General features: G+C 40.5%; 1 protein-coding gene across 9 annotated transcripts in view; it reads right to left on the bottom strand.

Moving 5' to 3' along the window:
- Nucleotides 1-22553, bottom strand: part of ACACA (acetyl-CoA carboxylase alpha) — a 332440-nt gene that overhangs the window by 190679 nt on the left and 119208 nt on the right. For all 9 annotated transcript variants that reach the window (XM_008011156.3, XM_073004877.1, XM_037993719.2 and 6 more), the window contains 6 exons: nucleotides 10646-10778; nucleotides 9044-9182; nucleotides 3836-3945; nucleotides 2964-3045; nucleotides 1871-1969; nucleotides 424-530 (listed from right to left, as the gene is read on the bottom strand). In XM_008011156.3, the coding sequence (XP_008009347.1) occupies nucleotides 424-530; nucleotides 1871-1969; nucleotides 2964-3045; nucleotides 3836-3945; nucleotides 9044-9182; nucleotides 10646-10778 (670 nt within the window). The remainder of the gene's footprint in view (nucleotides 1-423; nucleotides 531-1870; nucleotides 1970-2963; nucleotides 3046-3835; nucleotides 3946-9043; nucleotides 9183-10645; nucleotides 10779-22553) is intronic.

Below are 22553 nucleotides of genomic sequence, written 5' to 3'. Positions count from 1 at the left end.
CTGACTGTTTGATCTCTGCCTCCTGGCTTCTTGGTTCTGAATTCAACCAGTGGAAAAAAGTATGTTGTTTGTTGTCCCTGCCCTCACACACTAACAGGTGGTAGAGAGAGAGAGAATCAGCGCCTCCTTAAAACTCTGACTTAATCACCTAAGAAATGTTCTGTCTAGATGAGCAGCCTGCTTCGAAATCAATTTAGATTGTTTACATTTAAAGTCACCTCCTCAATCTGTATTTTTTAAAGTAAAAAGACTTATGCAATCTAAAGAGAAACCAGAGTATTCTATACTTTTAAACTATACCTCCTGGTTTTACATCCCTAACACCACCTTGGGTATATATCACAAGCCAGACTCCCAATCTCCACATTTGTGACTATAATTGATTCAGTTGAAAGGTATCACTCCCTGGAGTTAGTAACCTACCTGTAGCCCGTCATCCACATCTTTCACATAACCTTTTTCATATAGCTCCTGGGGAACATTTAAGATACGTTTTGAAAAATCATTTTCCTGCCAGTCCATACGAAGACCTGCAATAGACAATAGCAACTTAGGGCAATTACAAGAGCTTCTGCTCTTGTCAATTTTCTGCTCTGCATTCTTTAAAATGCTATCATATTTATCCAAAACTGAGAGTGGATGGGAGAAAGAAGGATGCCATAAAACCCTGATCAGTCCTCGGGGTTAACAGGATTTAGCGATAGCACAACCCAGCAACTTGGGTTCTTATGCTGGCAAAAGCCACATGAGCTAACAGGGAGCAACTTATAAAAATGCAAAGACATACAAGACCAAAACAAACAAACAAAAAAAGAGCATGGCATACTTCTCACAGCAACTCAGCAGGCAAAATACCTTCAAACTGTGTGTTCAGGCCTGCTCCAGGGCCAAGAGGTCTGGGAAATAATTCAATCTTTATGAGCCCTTGGAAATAGAAATGGCGGTTTTATCGGCCTCAGCAGAGTCATGATTCCATGCTCTCTGAACGTCCCTGTACTCAGCCACAAGGGGAACACTATAGCCTCTCCATTCAAACAAGAACAAATTCAACCATTTATTTTAAACAATTTGACCCAGCAGATCTGGAGAGGATATTGCAATCTCCCTGGAGAGCCAGAGTAACAAGGGTTCAAATCTGTTCAGCCTCAAGACAATGGTCATTCCCATTTAAAAGAAGTTTTAGTGTATGTCTGCTCCCAGTGCTTGAGTACTAAAAAAAAAAAAAAAAAAAAAGAAAGATTCATATTGTTATCAGCTATAATAATTCACATGGAACTCTTTAAGGGATTTGTTGAGAATAAATCATTTTCTGAAAATTCTTGCCCCTCTGGCATGCATGGAAGAAAGGTTAATTACTGACCTCATTTTCTGCATCGAGGGCAACTGAGGTTGGATGGTTTTTAAACAGTCAAAGCAAATTATCAATAGATTGTGGGTTGATATCAAGAAAACATTGGCAAGTAAACATTTGAGTAGGTTTTAGGTTTTTCTTAGTGATCCAGACTACTCCCAGGCAGGTCCGAAGACCTAATTCCACCTGGGAAGCCCACCTCTGAGGAAGATTCTAGCCTACCCAGAGTACATCTAAACCCACAAAACCATGTATGTGCTTTCCCAGAGTTTCTCCAAGTTAACTCACAAGATCACTCTAGATCACAGTTTAGCATCTGTGTCCCTGGAACTAAATTTATATTCCTAAGATAAAGGAATCACAGGTGTATTAATTAAGCCAGGAGCTACAAGGTACCATTAATCAACCAGTATGCCACTTCCTGTCAAGTATCCCAATACTTTTTCAAAAGAGGTAAGTCCCAAATATCCTACTGACCTATTTTGTACTTCAAGATACAAACAAGAATTCAGTTCTTACCACTGCCACTCCAGGGAAGAGTTGGGATACCTGCAGTTTGAGCCACTATGGAAGATGCAATCTTATCCCCTAAAGCCCACATGGCCTGGCTTGGAGGACCTAAAAACAAAACAGGAAAAGAATCCTGACTGTAACATCTTGGCCTCATTTCTGGCACATGTAGTTGCCTTGTATCATAGCTATTTATGTATTTGTCTTGTCCTCCCCTGACCCCTCACATATCAAGGAGATCATAAATTGATTATGGGGACTATTATGCTTTGACTTACCTTTGTACCATCTATGACACCTAATGTAGTAAGCTTTTTGTACAGAGTGAGAGCTCAATATATATAAACATATGCTGAATTAAATTTTTGACAAATCTAGCTATAATGTTATCATTCTTCATGATTCAACTTTACCAGATCAATAAAGTCTTCTTTTTTAAGTCAATATCCTGAAATAAGGACTTTAAAGTTTTAGGATTCAAGTCTGAAATAGTATACCCTCTTTGGTCTTAGGGGAACCCAAAAAGGAGACTTATCTTTAATAAGGTTTAGAAAACATAATGTTCATTATTTAAGGTCTCTGAGACAGACAGAAAAATACTTTGAGCTATATAACCTCTCTTTTCCTCTCTGGTATAATGACAGCAGAAAAGTCAGAAGTATCTCTCACCTGTAGCACCTACATGCTTAAATGCAAAGGTCCTGATTCATATTTAATGGCACACTGCCAGGGCATCCTGAGTATTCAGTTATCTTCACTATCTAAAAACAGGTAATTTTCCCACATGCTTTCTTAAGGTTAGTTGCAAAGTTTTAAAAGGTCAGTGTTTTAGAAACCAAAGCCTTCTCCATATCTCCATATCGGACCCAGGGACAGAAAACAAAATCAAGATGAAGTGAGATAAGCAAGAAATGAAAAAAATGAAAGAAATGAAGAGGGTGACTCTGAGAGTTAGTAATAGATTGAGAAAAAAAAAAAAGAGAGAGAGAGAGAGAGAGCCCAGAACATCTTAAACAGAAGATGATCAGACTATAGAGTAAAATCTGGGCAAAATTGACAAAAAGAAACAGAAAGACAGGGACAGTATGTCAGAACAGCTTACCCATGAAGGCAATGCCATTTTTCAAGAGAAGTTCCGGTAGTTTGGGATTCTCAGAAGCATGACCCCAGCCAGCCCACACTGCCTGCAAGGGAATATAATATAATTCATTCTTAAAATTCATTCAAAACCCCCACAAACTGCATGACTGTCTATCCAGGCTGGCCCTATTTCATGAGGTACAATAGTTCCACAGCAGCTTAATGCTTAATTCAGCTTCTATGCTTGATTGCTGGCAAACTCTTTACAGAGTAACAATAAGTAGTCCATTGTGGCAAGATCTCTGAAGGGGTCAAAACCAAGTTGAAACTGATATTAAGATCCAGTAATTCTTGTTGCTCTTTAGGAAACTCAATTCATAGCCTAGGCTGTAAAGGGCATTTTCTAGAAATACTGGCTATGTTTCACATATTCAATTACTATGGCCACTCCATTACATCTTTATTGATTACACTGCCATTTAAGTTTAGAGTTTTTTCTCTTGGGGCTTTAAGATACCTACCCTAAAGTTACTAACACAATGTGACAGGGAAGAAACAGCCTATTTCTTTAATATACCACCATCATTTAGGCTAATATTCCACAAGAAATAGGTAATTTTTACTTACTGGGGATGGCTCAAAGGTGAGATACCTAGAATAAATAATCTCTGAAAGATGCTTCCAAACTTTCTGTTTGTATTAGGTTTACTTTATTTTTAGCCATTCCATTATTTCCATCTTTCTTTTCCTTATTTGGTTTAGTTATCTCATATACAGGCATTTAATAATTTTCAAAAAAGATGCTTTACAAAAATGTTCTTCTCTGGATATCCCCCTGTGCCTAACTATAAAATGGCTGAATTTAGTTTTAAAGGACACATTGTCATCTCTTACTTGTACTGGGATCCTTTTAGCAATATCAAGAATTAATTCCACATTTGCATAGTTGTTGTTGTTTGGTCCTCCAGGCACCGGCACGTAGTGATCTGCCATCTTAATGTATTCTGAAAATGCAAGCAAATTAATAGAGAATACATGATTGTTTTCTTCCAAAAATTTAATTGCACAGCAAAACTATGTAAAGGTCAGGAACTATCATAAGTAACCACAGGACAAAGAGCATTAATAGGATAATTTCCAGGACCATTTAATTGGGGTCTCTTAGTTTGTTAAGTCACAAGCACTAATATAAGCTACCCCCATATTTAGAAGCTCTTATACTAAAACAGCAGTTCTCCAATATTTCATTTTGTAATCTTTCTGAGGAATCTTTATGACTTCTATATCAAGGCTGATGTGTCTCTCAGTGGCCCAAGTGCAATTACTCTATTCTGAGAAAAAGTTCTAGTCCTGACATTCTTTGTCTTTAACTGGCACTGGACCTAGACCCTTTTCCTGGTGCAGAGCTTGACAGAATGGAGAAAGATAGGAGAGCCTGAATGGCTTGCAAACTGGCTAAACAAGAAAGGTTAGTTACAGGAGTGTCTGGAAAGAGTGTATCTGGAAACAGGTATTTGAAAGAAACTTGAGAAAGATAACCACTTTCTCATGTATATTTGTTGTACAGTATTCCCTTTCAAATTTGTCACCTAACATCTGTCTTCCTATTCTGGCAGTGACAATTGTAACAGAAGAGCTACCATGTGTAGGGACTGTAACTAACACTTTATATATACACTATCTCATTTAATTCTCTCATCAACCCAATACATGATATGTGACAGAAAATGATGGCTTGGAGGAGTTAAGTAACTTGCTCAAAGTTCATTTCCTCCATTTATATATTTATTTTAGCTTTCAAATTTCAACTCAAGCATCCAACATTATTTATTAACAGTTCTTTTATCTCGTTCTTTTTTAAAAAATTTAAGTTCCAGGATACATGTGCAGGACATCCAGGTTTATTACATAGGTAAACATGTGCCATGGTGGTTTGCTGCACCTATCAACCCATCAGTTAGGTATTAAGCCCCACATGCACTGGCAAAGGGCATGAACAGACTCTTCTCAAAAGAAGACATTTATGCGGCCAACAAACATATTTAAAAAAAAAAAAAAAGCTCAACATCAGTGATTATTAGAGAAATGCAAATCAAAACCATAATGAGATACCATCTCATGCCAGTCAGAATGGTGATTATCTTGTTCTTATTTCTAAAAGATTTTAAGTCCTTTCTAAAAAAAAAAAAAAAAAACTACTAAAAAAAAATTCTGCAAGAATGTCTTCAAAATTAAAATAGGTTTATTGTTCTCTTTGATTATAGGAGGGAAAGCATGTAAATTATTAAATAATGTTAGATAATGCAACAGACTATAACAATACCATATTTTAAAAGTCAAAATTGGCTGAGTGTGGTGGATTACCCAAAGTAATCCCAGCACTTTGGGAGGCTGAGGTGGGCAGATCATGAGGTCAGGAGATGGAGACCATGCTGGCTAACACGGTGAAACCCCATCTCTCTAAAAATACAAAAAATTAGCCGGGGATGGTGGCACACGCCTGTATTCCCACCACAGACAGAGTGAGGCTGAGGGAGGCTGAGGCAGGAGAATCGCTTGAACCTGGGAGGCAGAGGTTGCAGTGAGCCGAGATTGCGCCACTGCACTCCAGCCTGGGGGACAGAGTGAGACTCTCACCCATTGTCCCACCTCAAAGACAACCAGTTTATGCTTTATTGTATATAAATACATATTTTTTGGTATATATATATGTCTAATTTTTTGATGGATACCTAATATTTCAATAGGCTATATAATTCATTTGACTACTAATTTATTGATGGAAGTACAGATTATTTACAATTTGAAAAATAATAAAATAATGTGTATCCCTCTATGGCTGTCCAATTATATCCACAGATATGTTACTAGCAATAAAACTACTGAGTCAAAAGGTATTCATATTTTCAGACTCTCACTAGCAACATAACATGGGTACCAAATACTCTCACCTATGTTAGGTATCATGAATGTTTTCAATTTTGTGAGTTTTGTAAGTTAAAAAAAAAAATCCTTAGTATTGTTTTGGTTTAGATTTCCTTTTTGTCTGTTTCTTTGTTTTTGAGACAGGGTCTCACTCTGACACCCAGACTGGAATACAGTGGCATGATCATGGCTCACTGCAACCTCGACCTCCTGGGCTCAGGTGATTCTCCCACCTCAGCCTCCAGAGTAGCTGAGACTACAGGCATGTGCCTCTATGCCCAGCTAATTTTTGCAATTTTTGTAGCAACCAAGTTTCACTACATTGTCCAGGCTGACCTTGAACTTCTCGGCTCAAGTGATCCGCCTGCCTTGGCCTCCTCAAGTGCTGAGATTACAGGCATGAGCCACCATGCCTGGCTCTCCATACTTTTTATCAATAAGGTATAATCTCTTAATCTTAAGGTAGAGTATCTTCACAGATAACATGACGAATAATATGGTATCAAGGATTTGCATCAAAATAATTGTGCATGGGGTTAAGGATATAGATGAAACTAGATTAGCCATGAGTTGATAATTATTGATATTGCATGACAGGTAGATGGGAAGGGATTAATTATACTCTTCAACTTTTACATAGTTACACACACACACACACATCAAAAAACACATTCATTTAAAATGCAAATCCTTAGATGTCCAACACACACACATACTCTCCTCAAAAGACAAAGTCTGTGCTTCAGAGGATGGAAAACAAGGTCCCCCTTGGCAAATACTATATCACATCTTGTAGCCACCTGTAATTTCTAGAAAACCACTTGTGTCATACCTTTATGCATTTGTATATGCTGTTCTTTCTGTCTGGTACACCTTTATCTCCCTTCAATTGTTTCACTAACTCTTACTCATTCTTGGTTAGACATAATCCCTTTCAGAAAGCTTTCTCTCTTTTTTTTTTATTTCGTTGAGACTGAGTCTCGCTTTGTGGCCCAGGCTGGAATGCAGCAGCACGATCTCGGCTCACCACAACCTCCTCCTCCTGGGTTCATACAATTCTCCTGCCTCAGCTTCCGAGTAGCTGGATTTACAAGCACCAGCACCATGCCCAGCTAATTTTTGTATTTTTAGTAGAGACGGAGTTTCATCATGTTGGAGTCCCAAACTCCTGACCTCAAGTGATCTACCGGCTTCAGCATCCCAAAGTGCTGGGATTACAGGCATGAGCCACCACACTCAGCCTAAGAAAGTTTTCTCTTAAGACTGCCCCCAAGAATTAAATGTCTCATCTCTGTGTTCTCACCGGACCCTGTGCATGTTTCTTTTATAGCACTTACCTCATTGTATTGAAATTATTTGTTTCCTACAACAAGATCACATCTTATTCAACTGTCAGTCTCCATGTTAAGTGAATGAATAAATGAATTAATTGGAGTACCAGGTAGAAATGAATGAGGAAAAAGAAACTGGGCTGAGCGCAGTGGCTCACACCTGTAATCTTAGCACTTTGGGAGGCAAAGGCAGGTGGGTCACAAGGTCAAGAGACCGAGACCATCCTGGCCAACAAGGTGAAACCCTGTCTCTACTAAAAATACAAAAATTAGCTAGGCGTGATGGCGTGCACCTGTAGTACCAGCTACTTGGGAGGCTGAGGCAGGAGAATCATTTGAACCCTGGAGGCAGAGGTTGCAGTGAGCTGAGTTTGCGCCACTGCACTCCAGCCTGGTGACAGAGCAAGACTCTGTCTCAAAAACAAAAACAAAACAAAAAACCAAACAAACAAAAAACCACGCAAGATAATTTGTATTTATTATAGATGATCTCATCTTTACAATTATCTAGTGAAATAGACATTAGGATCTTCCTTTTATAAGCATGAAACTTGTGGCTCAGAGATGTGAAAGTATGCATCTAAATGATTTCACATAATAACATGATATAGTTTGAATGTATGTCCCTCGCCAAATGTCATGTTGAATTGTAATCCCCAGTCTCGGAAATAAGGCCTGGTAGGAGGTGTTTGGATCATAAGGGCAGCTCCCTCATGAATGGCTTGGGCCATCTCCTTGATGATACGTGAGTTCTCACTCTAAGTTCATATGAGATGTGATTGTTTAAAAGTGTGTGGCACCCTCCCCGCCGCCGCATTCTGTCTTATTCCTGCTCTGGCTGTGTGATGTGCCTATTCCCCCTTTACCTTGCTCCAGGATAGTAAGTGTCCTGAAGCCTCCCCAGAAGCAGAGCAGATGCCAGTACTATCCTTCCTGTAAAGCCTGCAGAATCGTGAGCCAACTAAACCTCTTTTCTTTACAAACTACCCAGCCTCAGGTATTTCTTTATAGCAATGCAAGAATGGCCTAATATATAACATTTGCTTTCTAATAAATTGGTGACTTCTCGATTTCTAAATAAGATGATATAATAACCTTTCTTTCTTAGGCATAATCATAATACCATTGTCTCAACAAAGAAAAAACATATGCAGACTAAAATAAGTACAAAAGGATAACTCTTTTTCGCAGCTGCTTAGGAGTAAAAGATAAAAAAAAAGTTTAAAAAGATAGCTCTTCACATTATCTGTGGGTACTCTACCTTAAGAGATTATACCTTAGTGATAGAAGGTATGGAGAAGAAAGACTAGTCACATCTTTCAGCTGTACCAAGAGTCTTTACCTATAACTATCAGACAGAGAACTATCTGAGTAAAAAGAATATGTAGAAGAATTTACAGAGTGAAACACGCTTCAGTCCCAAAAGATCTCTCCTTCAGGAGGAAAAAAAAAAAAACTTAGCCCAAAGTTTTTCTATAATTCAATATAACGCATAAGGAAAACAGCATTTCCTTCTAAATCTTTCCACTTACACATTCCAAAGAATGTGGCATAGCAAATACTTAACGCTGAAAAAGACATACACTTGAAAGGCCAAATCAACACTTTTGTTAAATTTCTTCCTACTTAGCCCTAGAACACAGGAATCTGTATTGAGGTTGACTACAGTGCAATCACTTTTATATGCCTATTACTGACACATTTTAAACAGAAATTATTTTAAAAGAATTTTACTTGGAAGTCTTGTGTTTGGGAATCCCCCTAAGTTAACATTCTCCTACTTAAAGGCTGTGCTATTCCACGTTTTAGTTTTGAGAGTGATGCTTTCATAATGCTAATAACTCACCTGCATTGGCTTTAAGGTCTTCAGGTGTGACCATGACAACGAATCGAATTGCACGTTCATTTCGAAACATTTCATAAGACCACCTACGGATAGACCGCATGCATTTCACTGCTGCAATGCCATTGTTAGCAATAAGAACCTGGGAGGGGAAAGGAGATGGGAATGGGAGGAAAAGGCAGAAAAAAGCAATAATGGAGGAAAAGAGATGAGAGAATTTTTGTATATCTATCTTTCTGTGTAAAAGTCATACTTTCAACCAAGAATTCTTGTTACTAGTCCAGACTGTTAGAAACTGGCTTCCCTATGGCCAAGCAATGTCTAAATGTTAGCTAAGCAAATACTTGAGTATGTGCCAGCTAAAACATACTCCTTTCTAACTTCATTTGTTTGAAGGGAAAAGTCACAATTACTTAAATCCTGTGAGTTTGTGAATTATTCTACCATACTACCATATCAATTACTAGGGAACAGAAGAAAATGAAATTCAGAGGGATGACATATTATGAAATCAGGAGTAGGGGAAGGCCAACCAGTGCAGGGCCATGCATTTTTCTCTGTTGCAATAAAATTAGGTACACAGCACTGAATATGTTTAAAAATCCTGGTATTAGTTACTTTTCTGCAAAATACTGAATTCCAATACCTTAGAATTGTAAAGAATGCCTCAGAAAGAACGGTCACTGTTGTAGAAAAATCAAATAATCCTGAGACTCTCTGTAAACAAACCTTTTATCTCCTTACCTATCTTGCAGTCATGCCTCTGAGGATAGCACAGACTAATAGACACATAATCTATCTTTATTGGAAGACTAATAAAAGGATGCTGCTGAAGTAATACTTTTAAGAGTGGAAATATAGGTCCCCATCCTTTAATCTTTTAATCACTGGAAGCTATTTCAGCCAAGTCATCCTCTCAGCTCTGACATGGTCTAGATAAAAGTGACACAGAATTACATTTCAAAATACCTGGAATCTCTAAGTATATCATGTGGTATATTCCCTTCAAACATCTCAAATACCTGGTGGAAGCCAGTAAGTCACAATGTATCAAACTCTTTAAGCCTTCTCTTCTGAAACTCTCTCTACTCCCTTAGCTTTCAATCCAATGCTGTGGCATATTGTTTCCCCACCAGCACCCACAAGCTAATCAATTCTTCATACCCTGTCGGATCAGTGCAGCCCCACTCTGTAAAACCCCAAGATCTTTCAAAAACATTTTTTGTTTTGATACAGGGTTCCTCTGTCGCCCAGGATGGAGTGCAGTGGCACAATCCATAGCTCACTGCAACCTTGAACTCCTAGGCTCAAGTGATCCTTCCGTTTCAGCCTCCCAAGTTGATAGTACTCAAAAATAACTTTATGAGCACTATTTTAACTCCTTAATTAGCTATGACTAAATTATCTGTGGTAAATACATATTATACGAAAACAATGAAATTCTATTAATAGGATGCTAGGGAGGCAGAAAGGCTAAAATTCACATAAAGAGGCAAAGCCTCTGAGAATCTAAATATCAATTGGGAGTAAATCCAGACAACAAATCTCGGCAAGCATTAAATCCTATGTGCTTTTGACAAAATAATTCAGCAAGTTACAACTTACCTTCTCAATCACTTTATTTCCCCCAAAGCGAGTAACAAATTCTGCTGGAGACGCCACAGTGAAATCTCGTTGAGAATCTATTTTCTTTCTGTCTCGGCCCTGCTTTACTAGGTGCAAGCCAGACATGCTGGACCTATAAAAATAGAGAAGCCATAAAAACACCATCTATATTTTCTGGAGACTTGCTTTTCACTACCATACCCATAACAGTACTTTCACAACTGCATCCTGTGAAGACTGCATGCTGGCAGGTCATATACTTTTCAAATAAACAGAGAAAAGAAAATGATTCTTGCTTGTGGAAATTTAAGGGGAAAAAAAAAAGCATTCCTGAATAATAAAAGACAATATCAAGGTTTACCAACAGATGCCATCACAAAGAGATAGGCAAAGGATAGAATGAAATGAGATGGTAGAAATAATAGACTCAGAGATCATTAAAGCCAAAAAACAAGTTACCAAAGTTGTTTCTGGATCACAACTCTGGTGTGCAGATGACCTTCACCTCTGTATCTCTGACTTCCATCTTTCTTATGAGCTATAACTCCACATTTTAAAACTGCCTACTAAATGTTTTACCTGGGTATCCCCTAGGTATTTCAAAACCAACAACTCCAAAACAAAATTCCTTTTTTTTTTTTTTGAGACGGAGTCTCGCTCTGTCGCCCAGGCTGGAGTGTAGTGGCCGGATCTCAGCTCACTGCAAGCTCCACCTCCCGGGTTTTTACGCCATTCTCCTGCCTCAGCCTCCCGAGTAGCTGGGAATACAGGCGCCTGCCACCTCGCCCGGCTAGTTTTTTGTATTTTTTCGTAGAGACGGGGTTTCACCGTGTTAGCCAGGATGGTCTCGAACTCCTGACCTCGTGATCCGCCCGTCTTGGCCTCCCAAAGTGCTGGGATTATAGGCTTGAGCCACCGCGCCCGGCCTCCAAAACAAAATTCTTTACAAGGCAGCATAATATGCCATATTTAATCAATTTTAAGGTTCTACTTTTCTTTTTACTTTAAAAAAAATCTCCTAGGCCGGGTGCAGTGGCTCATGCCTGTAATCCCAGCACTTTGGGAGGCCAAGATGAGAGGATGGCTTGAGACCAGGAATTCGAGACCAGCCTAGGTAACATGGCGAAACCCTGTCTCTACAAAAATTACCAAAATTAGCTGGCACAGTCACGTGTGCCTGTAGTCCCAGTTACTTGGGGTGGGGGGAAGCTGAGGTAGGTGAATTGCTTGGGCGTGCGTGGTCAAGGCCATAGTCGTGCTACTGCACTCCAGCCTGGGTGACAGAATGAGATGGTGGGTGTCTCCAAGAAAAAAAAAAAAAATTCTGAAATTGGTATGTATTTTACAATTGATGCCTTACTACATTGGCAGTACTGTTTTTGTTGTTGTTGTGAGACAGAGTCTCGCTGTGTCGCCCAGGCTGGAGTGCACTGGCCAGATCTCAACTCACTGCAACCTCTGCCTCCCAGGTTCAAGCGATTCTCCTGCCTCAGCCTCCAGAGTAGCTGAGAACTGCAGGCATGTGCCACCATACCTGGCTAATTTTTGTATTTTTAGTAAAGACAGGGTTCCGCCATGTTGACTAGGCTGGTCTCAAACTCCTGACCTCAGGTGATCTGCCTACCTTGGCCTTTCAAAGTGTTGCAATTACAGGCATAAGCCACCGCGCCCGGCCAGCAGTACTGTATTTTTTCCTTAGTGGTACGTAAAATAATAACGTTTCTAACAATCAGTGGCACCTTGGATTAGACAAAATTTGACAGTGGAAACAGCACAGGCCTGGGTTTACATTCCAGATCTGTCCACTTAAATGATCTTTTGCAAATAATTTAACCTTCTCAGCTTCAGTGTTCTCTTTGTAAAATATGCATAATATTCACTGTCCCAGTTATTTACCTATTGTCTCTCAGCTCCAAACCTACCCTTTTATGCTCTGCTCTGTGACAACGGGCCAATATTTTGCAAACTTCATTTCCAAGACTCCTTTGCTAGCTCCTTCCTGTTCTGTTCACCAAACCAAAAGGCAGAAAGGTAAGAAAAGGGCCTTCCTTCCTATTCTCCAGCTGTTACCAGCATTGCTCCAGCAGTAACAGAGACTTAATTCCAGTCTCTAGCTTCTTTCAATTGTCTGGTGAAAAGCCATAGAGGTACCAGCAGCAGTGGGTTGTGGCTCTTTGGCAGTCAGAATATCAACATTGCCATGCTCACTTATCCTCTGGACAGCACTGCCTGGGCCTATCATTCACCTGTCAGGCCAAGGATCTGAGTACCAGCTACTCAAAGCTTATGCCCAGAGGTCCAGGCACCAGCCCCCCAGGGGACCTCCACAAAGCTCCTAGGTTCTGGTAACACTACTTCCCTTTTGTTCTCCCAGCCTTAGGGGTGAAAGCTACTTTCTCTAGTTATTAACTCTGAGGTACCTCAGTATGCCTTTTGTTGTTGTTGTTGTTGTTGTTGTTGTTGTTCTTTTATTCTCTAACACTCAATTAAGCAATTCTCACTACTGAATGTTCTCTGTTTATAACATCTAGTACAATTTATTTTCCTTGTGACAGCACCTTGATTGATAGATCCTCCAAGAGAGTGCTCGGAGGATAAAATAAGATAGTGGATATAAGCTCCTTTGTACACTGCTTGATAGACAGCTATTTTCTTTTCCTATTCCCACCTTTTCTTCCTTGCCCCTACAATTTAAACTTGATGGGGCAGTAAGGTATCTTTTCAAAATAAGAAGGTATGATTAAAAATCTTCCCCCATGCAGCACACTATCTAGCTTTCTGTGCACATACATAGTTTTACATATACAAATATAAAAAAGACCAATCTTTCTTTCTTCTCTGAATGTATCTATGCATAAAACTCAATGAGTGGGCATTTTCTCTACGCTTCACATGACTTAGTGTGGCTCTTAACTTGCGAAACCACCACCTACAGGAGAAAAATAAAAAGGGACAACGCCAGGCGCGGTGGCTCACACCTGTAATCCCAGAACTTTGGGAAGCCAAGGCAGGCGGATCACTTGAGGCCAGGAGTTCTAGACCAGCTTGGCCAACATGGCGAAACCGCGTCTCTACTAAAAAAAAAAAAAAATAGCCGGGCGTGGTGGCACACGTCTGTAATCCCAGCTACTCAGGAGGCTGAGGTAGGAGAATCGCTTGAACCCAGGAGGCGGAGGTTGCAGTGAGCAGAGATCAAGCCACTGCACTCCAGCACCAAAAAAAAAAAAGGTAAACTTTACTGTATGTAAATTATACCTCAACAAACCTGACTTTTGAAAATACTCATTTATCTGCTGAGTGCGGTGACTCCCGCCTGTAATCCCAGCACTTTGGGAGGCCGAGGCGGATGGATCACTTGAGGTCAGGAGTTTGAGACCAGCCTGACCAATATGGTGAAACCTCATCTCTACTAAAATTACAAAAATTAGCCGGGCGCAGTGGCATGCACCTATAATCCCAGCTACTCGGGAGGCTGAGCAGGAGAATCGCTTGAACCCAGGAGGTGGAGGTTGCAGTGAGCCGAGATCACGCCACTACACTCCAACCTGGGCGACAGAGTTAGACTCCATCTCAAAAAAAAAAAAAAAAAATCATTTAACTGTGCGTATAAAACACGTACATTTGGCTGTAAATTATTCCTCAATAAAGTTGGCTTTTAAAGAGCTGTTTTAAAAAAAAAAAAAAAAGAAATTGACTCTAGGCAAATGACCAATAAGTACTCCAGCGCCAGCACTATCCATGCAAAACAGGAAACATGGTGTGAAGCAATGCAAGCACATATGTGAAATTTGGCTCCACACTAAATCCTGCTTCATGCTTAACTGTATATAAAAAAAAGTGGCAAACTGCCGACAAATTTTTTTACAATACTTATTTTTACTTTAATCAAGACTAAGAACTTTAACTATGAAAATGTTAATTAGCCAAATTTCTCCAGTTCTCTATCAGGTTTTAAGGAATATATTTTATTATCTAAACTTTTCCACGTCTTTCTCCCCCTCCCTACCGGTTCCTTACTACATTGTTTCATAAACAACCTTTTCAAATCTGTAATTTAAACTAACTTTTAGATAACTTCTGAATTGGACATAATTATTTTTTCTCACTAATCACACAACACTTTCTGGCACATTTCATATACAGAATCATGCGTTAACTAGAATTCTTATCCTTAGTAACCTAAAACTTTAGTGAAACCCTAAAAAGCAAGAAATCCTGAACCATCAGATAAAAGCATTATAGATAAGAACAATTCCACAATTTTTAGAAACATATTTCCCCATCTCACAACCGTTTTTTAATTGGAACTGACCCAGATATTCAATGAGCATCAAAAATAATTTTAAGACTTCTTTTTGAGACAGAGTCTTGCTCTGTCACCCAGGCTGGAGTGCAGTGGCATAATCTCAACTCACTGTAACCTCCTCTTCCCGGGTTCAAGCAATTCTCCTGCCTCAGCCCCCCAGTAGCTGGGATTACAGGTACACACCACCATGCCCAACTAATTTTTGTATTTTCAGTACAGATGGGGTTTCAGCACATTGGCCGGGCTGCTCTCGAACTCCTGACCTCAGGCGATCCACCTGCCTTGGCCTCCCAAAGTACTGGGATTATAGGCATGAGCCACCACGCCTGGCCAAGATTTTAATTTACACAAAAAGTTTACCTAAAACATTTATCCCATTCACTGTACTCAATTATTTCAGGTTTAACAGTTTATTTAGATAGCTTCTGTAAACAGAGATGTTAGACACTATCATTTAAAGTTAGTTATTTCCTTGCTAACCATGTTTTTAAATAGCCAGTGAACATAAGGTGCTCACCTAAACCTAAGTAACAGCCTTAAAGTTAAATACATTGGTTTTTGTTTTGTTTTTTTTTCTTTTTGCCAATAACTCAGAAGACTTAGCTAACAGCATTAAGTTACTCTCACTTGTTGAAAAAAAAAGGCACAAAAACCAATATCATTTTGTTTGGGCTGAGTTAGTAGCTTTATAACCTTCTATGCCAAACATTGACATCTCAAAATATTTAGCAGAGACAAATATAAAATCCAGACAAAAATGTATTCTGACAATTCTGAAGACATTTCTAGTTTTATTTTACTAATAATTTTAAAGCCAGCTTGTTTAGTAAAGTTATACTTAAGTCACGTGAACTTGAAAATTGCTTAGACTTATTTAATTTATAAGTGTTCTTTTATTTATAAGCCAATTTGGTAGACACAACATGTAACAATAAGTGTGCACACAAATAAACACATCTAGACATGTATAGACGCACACAAACGAAGATTCAATAGCTTTTAACTTGGAATCTTAACCATGAGATAGCAGTACAAGCTTGGGGGGTTTTACTTTGTTTGCCCCAACAGATAATCCAATGAAGGCTGTGAACCAAAACTTCAGATAAAGCATTTTCGACGGCAGTTTGATACATGCAACTCCATCCCACTTTCCTATTCAACAGCAAGCTCCAGATTCCAAACAATATTGGGGCCAAACAGTATTGCAACTGTTGGAGAAAATTCTGAGGGCTTAATACTAGACCTCAGAACTCTGCCGAGGGTGTCCCCCTTGGAGAAGTTGAGGTCTGGAGGATCCCTGGGCCATCCTCCTTTGGGGTCCAGCCTTAGAGTGTCAGACGTCTCTGACCTTAGGTGGGCACTGGTGCCGCTTAGCATGTTTTCCCTTCAGAGCGATGGCCTACTATGAGTTTTCCTGTTGTCCCTGGATGAAGGCCTCAACTTCTGGCATCCTTAAAATTTGATAAGGCCACACTTTCCCATGCTTCGTGTTCCACTAGAGTGATAGCCATGAACTGTAATGATAGGAACTGGAGGCTGGGTGGGTCTCTTTTGTCCTTAGCCAGTAGAGTAGGGGAAGGGAAGAATTTAGCATGAGAAAACAAGGTTTAAGTCACCTGAAACAAATGCCAGCCTGCCCCAAGCTTTGCCACACATAGGGAACAGGGACCACAACTGGAAAAGACCGAAAGCAGTCCTTCAGAGTGGCCCCAGCCAGAAACCCGTAGTTGCCTCTGTGTTTAGGTGCTGCCCACCAAGGGTCCCAAGTTGGAAAGGAAAAGAGAGAGAGAGAGAGAGAGAGAGATTCCCCTGTATGGAGAAGGAAAAACAAAGGAGAAAAATAAACCCCAAATTTTGGGATTACCTCCTAGCTGGCTTACCAAATTATGTTACCGGTGGAGGGTGTACAAGTTCTTGATGTTTTGAACAAAGAATTGAACAAAACGCACAAAGCAGGGAAAGAATAAAGCAACCAAAGCAGAGACTTACTGAAAATGAAAGCGCACGGCCAGGCTCAGTGGCTCACGCCTATAATCCCAGCACTTTGGGAGGTAGAGGTGGGGGGATAATATGAGGTCAGGAGTTCGAGACCAGCCTAGCCAACATGGTCAAATGTCATCCCTAATAAAAATAAAAAATTAGGCCGCGCACGGTGGCTCACGCCTATAATTCCGACACTTTGGGAGGCTGAGGCGGGCGGATCCCAAGGTCAGGAGATCGAGACCACCCTGGCTAACACAGTGAAACCCTGTCTCTACTAAAAAATACAAAAATTAGCTGGGCATGATGGCGGGCGCCTATAGTCCCAGCTACTCAGGAGGCTGAGGCAGGAGAATGGCGTGAACCCGGGAGGTGGAGGTTGCAGTAAGCCGACATCACGCCACCGCACTCCAGCCTGGGCGAGAAAGAGCGAGACTCTGTCTCAAAAAAAAAAAAAAAAAAAAAAAGTAGCCAGCCACCAGTGGTGATGGGCGCCTGTAATCCCAGCTACTCGGGAGGCTGAGGCACGAGAATTGCTTGAACCCAGGAGGCAGAGGTTTCAGGGAGTCAAGATCGCACCACTGCACTCCACCTGGGCTACAGAGTGAGACTCCATTTCACAAAATCAAAATATTGAAATTAAAAAAAAAAAAAAGGAAAAAGGAAAATGAAAGCACACTCTACAGGTTGGGAGCTGGCCCAAGCAAGCAGCTCATGGTCTGGTTACAGAATTTTCTGGGGTTTATATACCCTCTAGAGAATTCCATTGTTACTTGGTGTACACCCTGTGTAAATGAAGATGATGAAGTAAAGTTACAAAGTCATTTATTCAGTGTACATCCTATGTAAATGAAGAGGATGTTTCCTGTCATAGCTGAAGTGTTTGTTTCTATTTGATTTAGTTCTAGGAAGTTCTTGGGTTCCCTGCCTCCAGGTCCTACTCACTTGCGTGACTCTCACTGTGTCCTCACAGAGTGGAAGGGACAAGGCAGATCTTTGGAGCCTATTTTATAAGGGCACTAATCCCATTCATGAGCTCTGCCCCATGATCTACTCAACTCCCAAAGGCCCCACTTCTTGACATAGTGGTAATTAGATTTCAACATATACATTTTTTGTGTGTGTGAGGCAGAGTCTCTCTCTGCAGCCCAGGCTAGAGAGCAGTAGCACGATCTCAGCTCAGTACAACCTCCATCTCCCAGGTTCAAGCAATTCTCATGCCTCAACCACCTGAGTAGCCGGGATTACAGGATCCCGCCACCACACCTGGCTACTTTTTGTATTTTTGGTAGAGATGGAGTTTCGCCATGTTGCCCAGGCTGGTCTTGAACTCCTGGCCTCAGGTGATCTGCCCGCCTTGGCCTCCCAAAGTGCTGAGATTACAGATGTGAGCCACCACGCCCAGCCTCAACATATAAATTTTGGCAAAGACACATTCAGACACTATATATTAATATATACTTCTATATATGCACGTTTTATTTCTATATGTATAGGCATGAGGTTTTATATAAAAACAATGTTATATATAAACACATTTAAGGCTGGGCACAGTGGCTCACACCTGTAATCCCAGCACTTCGAGAGGCCGAGGTGGGCGGATCACCTGAGGTCGGGAGTTCGAGACCAGCCTGACCAACATGGAGAAAGCCCATCTCTATGAAAAGTACAAAATTAGCAGGGCATGATGGTGCATGCCTATAATCCCAGCTACTCGGGAGGCTAAGGCAGGAGAATCACTTGAACCCGGGCAGAGGTTGCGGTGAGCCAAGATTGCACCATCGCACTCCAGCCTGGGCAACAAAAGTGAAACTCCGTCTCAAAAGGGAAAAAAACCCACAACAACCACACACACGTGCATGTGTGTGTATATATATGTATATATGTGTGTGTGTATAGATATACATGTATATATACTTTTTTTTTTTTTCTGAGACAGAGTTTCGTTCTTGTTGTCCACACTAGAGTGTCATGGCGTGATCTCTGCTCACTGCGAATCAAGCAATTCTCCTGCCTCGGCCTCCCAAGTAGATGAGACTACAGGCGCCCGCCACCATGCCCAGCTAATTTTTGTAGTTTTAGTAGAGACGGGGTTTCACCATGTTGGCCAGGCTGGTCTTGAACTTGTGACCTCAAGTGATCCACCCGCCTTGGCCTCGAAAAGTAATGGGATTACAGGCATGAGCCACCACCATGTACAGCCTATATATACATTTTTGAAATATATATTTATACATGTATACACATAAAATTTTTGATTATATATATTTACACAACATAGATTATATATAATATATAATATCTCAGTTACTTTGAAAAAAAAAATTTTAGAGATGGATTCTCACTGTTGACCAGGCTGCAGTGCAGTGGCAGGAATATATCTCCCTGCAACTTCAAATTCCTGGGCTCAAGCAATCCTCTGGCCTCAGCCTGCAGAGTGGCTGGTACTACAGGCTCATGCCACTACACCCAGCTATATTGTAGTTACTTTTTTACCTCTTTGCCTCTCAGTGGAAGTTTTGCTTAGTTATCCCCTCAAAGGGTAAAAGAAGTGGTAAAAAAGAAAAAGGGGCAATTACAGAGCCAGTTGGGGGAAAGGAAAGGATGTTAAGAAAGATTTTGCCTGGCCGGGTGCGGTGGCTCAAGCCTGTAATCCCAGCACTTTGGGAGGCCGAGACGGGCGGATCACGAGGTCAGGAGATCGAGACCATCCTGGCTAACACGGTGAAACCCCGTCTCTACTAAAAAATACAAAAAACTAGCCGGGCGAGGTGGCAGGCGACTGTAGTCCCAGCTACTTGGGAGGCTGAGGCAGGAGAATGGCGTAAACCTGGGAGGCGGAGCTTGCAGTGAGCTGAGATCTGGCCACTGCACTCCAGCCTGGGCGACAGAGCGAGACTCTGTCTCAAAAAAAAAAAAAAAAAAAAAGAAAGAAAGAAAGATTTTTGCCAACTCAGTGCTTTTTATTTATTTTCTGTTTTTGCCTTAGTTTAACTCTCAGGAATTTTCTTCAAAATAAAAACTCTACTTTATAAAAACAAGCAAACAAAAAAGATAATGGAGGGAGGCCAGATACAGTGGCTCATGACTATAATACCAACACTTGTGGAGGCCAAAGTGGGAGAATTGCTTGAGTACAGGAGTTTGAGACCAGCCTGGGCAACACAGTGAGATCCCATCTTTACCAAAAAAAAGAAAAAAATATTAGCCAGGCATGGTGGTGCATGCCTGCAGTTCCAGCTACCCCAGGAGGCTGAGGTGGGAAGATCACTTGAGCCCAGGAGTTCAAGGCTACTGTGAGCTATGACTGCACCACTGTACAAGCACTGCACAAGCAAATCATTCAGGTCTTTTATGTCAGTTCTCTGCAGGGAGGTGCAGACCTGCAAGAGGCCTGAAGAAGGCCCAAGAAGGCCTGATTCATTTCCTCTTCAGCCTGAATTCTAACGGCAAGAAGAAAGGTCCCAAAGTGAAGGAGTTCGGCATCCTGAACAACTCTGTCTGACTACATGTCAGAAAAATTACAGCAGGCACCTTTCCTAGCCCCAGAAACACATTCTAAAAAGTTTTCTGCAAAACTATACAATATCCTTCCTTTCCAGCAGTTGAAGAGACTTTACTGGAAATACTAGCCAAACCCAGGGAGTAAATTTGATCCATCTGAGGTTCCCTTCAGGAAATAATAGCACAACAAGGTCTGCATGGGGTGCTTGTTTTCAACATAGCTATGTTTTTTTTTATTCAAATTCTCAAGGTAAAATAAAGGTTTAGAAATTCAGGAGCCAATGTGCCCATTTTTATTCATTTTCTTAAAAAAAAAGCCTTCATTTTTTAAAGATAGAAAAAAAATGATCAAATAAATTTCAGGGCTTAGCTGTCAGTACTTTACTGTTTTTATAAAGATATATATATTACCCAAATGTGGTAGCCTAATACTTACCTTTGAAGCATGTAATATCTCATTTCCTTATTTTCCTCTGGAGAACCCTCCATATCAAGATGGCAAAGGAATGGAAGCTTTTTCTTCAGATTTCGGCCTTGTAAACACAAGCCGCAGTTCCTCCTTCTGTTGCAGCTGCTTAAAACCCAGGAGGACAAGAGATACTGTGCCTTCTGCCTACTTCTTGGCCTGGGTTCAGTCAGACTAGAATACTCCTGATGGCCTCAAACTATAGCCTTTTTGTCTAATTTGTTCCCAATTTCCTTCTTTCCCCACCTTTCTTCCTTTTTGCATCTTCTCTCCTCCACACGCTTAGCTTACACACAGAATTAGTTGATTTCCCAAGGGAACTGAGAGGAGCCAGGGAGAAATATAAAAGCTTGTGTAACTAGAAAGTAGATCTTAGCAGCTCTCCTTCAGTTGCAGCAAACATGTTTCGACAACAGTCACTTTCTTCTGACAGTCAACGGAGAAAAGCTCCACTGCCTCTCCTGGCTGCCGGGAGCACATGACAGGGAAAGCCCCGGGCAAAAAGATGAAGTTTACAAGGACAATTAAGCCAAGAAAATAATGGGCACATGAAATCCAGATGGAGAAGGACAGCTTGGTCTAAAGAGGTAATTTCTGAGATCCAATCAAAGCAAATAATACCAATTATCAGACTGCACGGTGGGGAAAAGCAGGTCAGCTGGGAAAGAAATCAAATAGAAAGGAAACACGCCACTACTAGAATCAAGTGTGAGCCATGATTCTAATTTTCAGGCCAAAGTAGTGGTACATACAGACACCTAAACTAAGGTTTTATGCATCAAAGCTTGAGAATAAGAATGGAGCTGGTACAAAAGGGATACAGAAAAGATATGGGTTAAATCCTTAAAAGGAAAAGGGACTCTGACAAATATTTTGGAGGTCTAACCCCCTTAAGCAAGGAAGAAAAAATCCTGCCTAGAAAGACTACTTACTAAGACACATATATTACTATGAAAGCAAATTTGCCACAGATCTCTGAAAGAAATAAACACTAGCTGAATGTTATATTGTAATATCTTCCTGTTTTTAGCTTTTACTTAAGTAGATGCTCATGATATTCTGTGTATTAGGAGAAAAATCAATGGTAAAAGACCCTAAAGGCTTAGAATCTATAGAATGACAACTTCCTGAGGCAAGTCCTCAGGCCTGTACACCAAATCTAACCTGAATCATGAACCATAAAAAATTTATTCCCATCAAAATGCTGGATAGAAATAGTTAACAATCTGATGCCAACCATGCTGAGAATACATTAAGCTTCCAGGAAAACCTTTGAAAATAGAACTACACAAATGACCTGAAACATAGAAGTTAAATAATCAGATAAAAGATAAATGATTACAACAAACAAACATTGATCTGAAGGACATTCAGGCAACTTAAGTTGTAAAGACTCAGGTTGCCCAAATTTGCAAGAAACTCAATTAGGCCACCCAACATGACAACCAGCTATAATAAAAAAAAGGGAAGTCCTGGTTGTTCTCTGTTCTGTACTTTGCATCATTCCTTCCACAATGTGCCAGTGCTCATTAAGTTAGTCCAGTTTACTTTCCCTTTAAAGAACCATGCTGACACAGAGGAGCCCTTCTATCTTTATGTCTCTTCAGAATAACCTGTCTCAAAAATAGAGCACTGCAGCCTTTGTTCAGGAC

The sequence above is a fragment of the Chlorocebus sabaeus genome, chromosome 16, assembly GCF_047675955.1.
Source record: "Chlorocebus sabaeus isolate Y175 chromosome 16, mChlSab1.0.hap1, whole genome shotgun sequence".
In the NCBI taxonomy this organism is placed as follows: domain Eukaryota; kingdom Metazoa; phylum Chordata; class Mammalia; order Primates; family Cercopithecidae; genus Chlorocebus; species Chlorocebus sabaeus.
The sequence above is the reverse complement of the archived record's forward strand: the minus strand, read 5'-3'. Positions and strand labels throughout refer to the sequence as shown.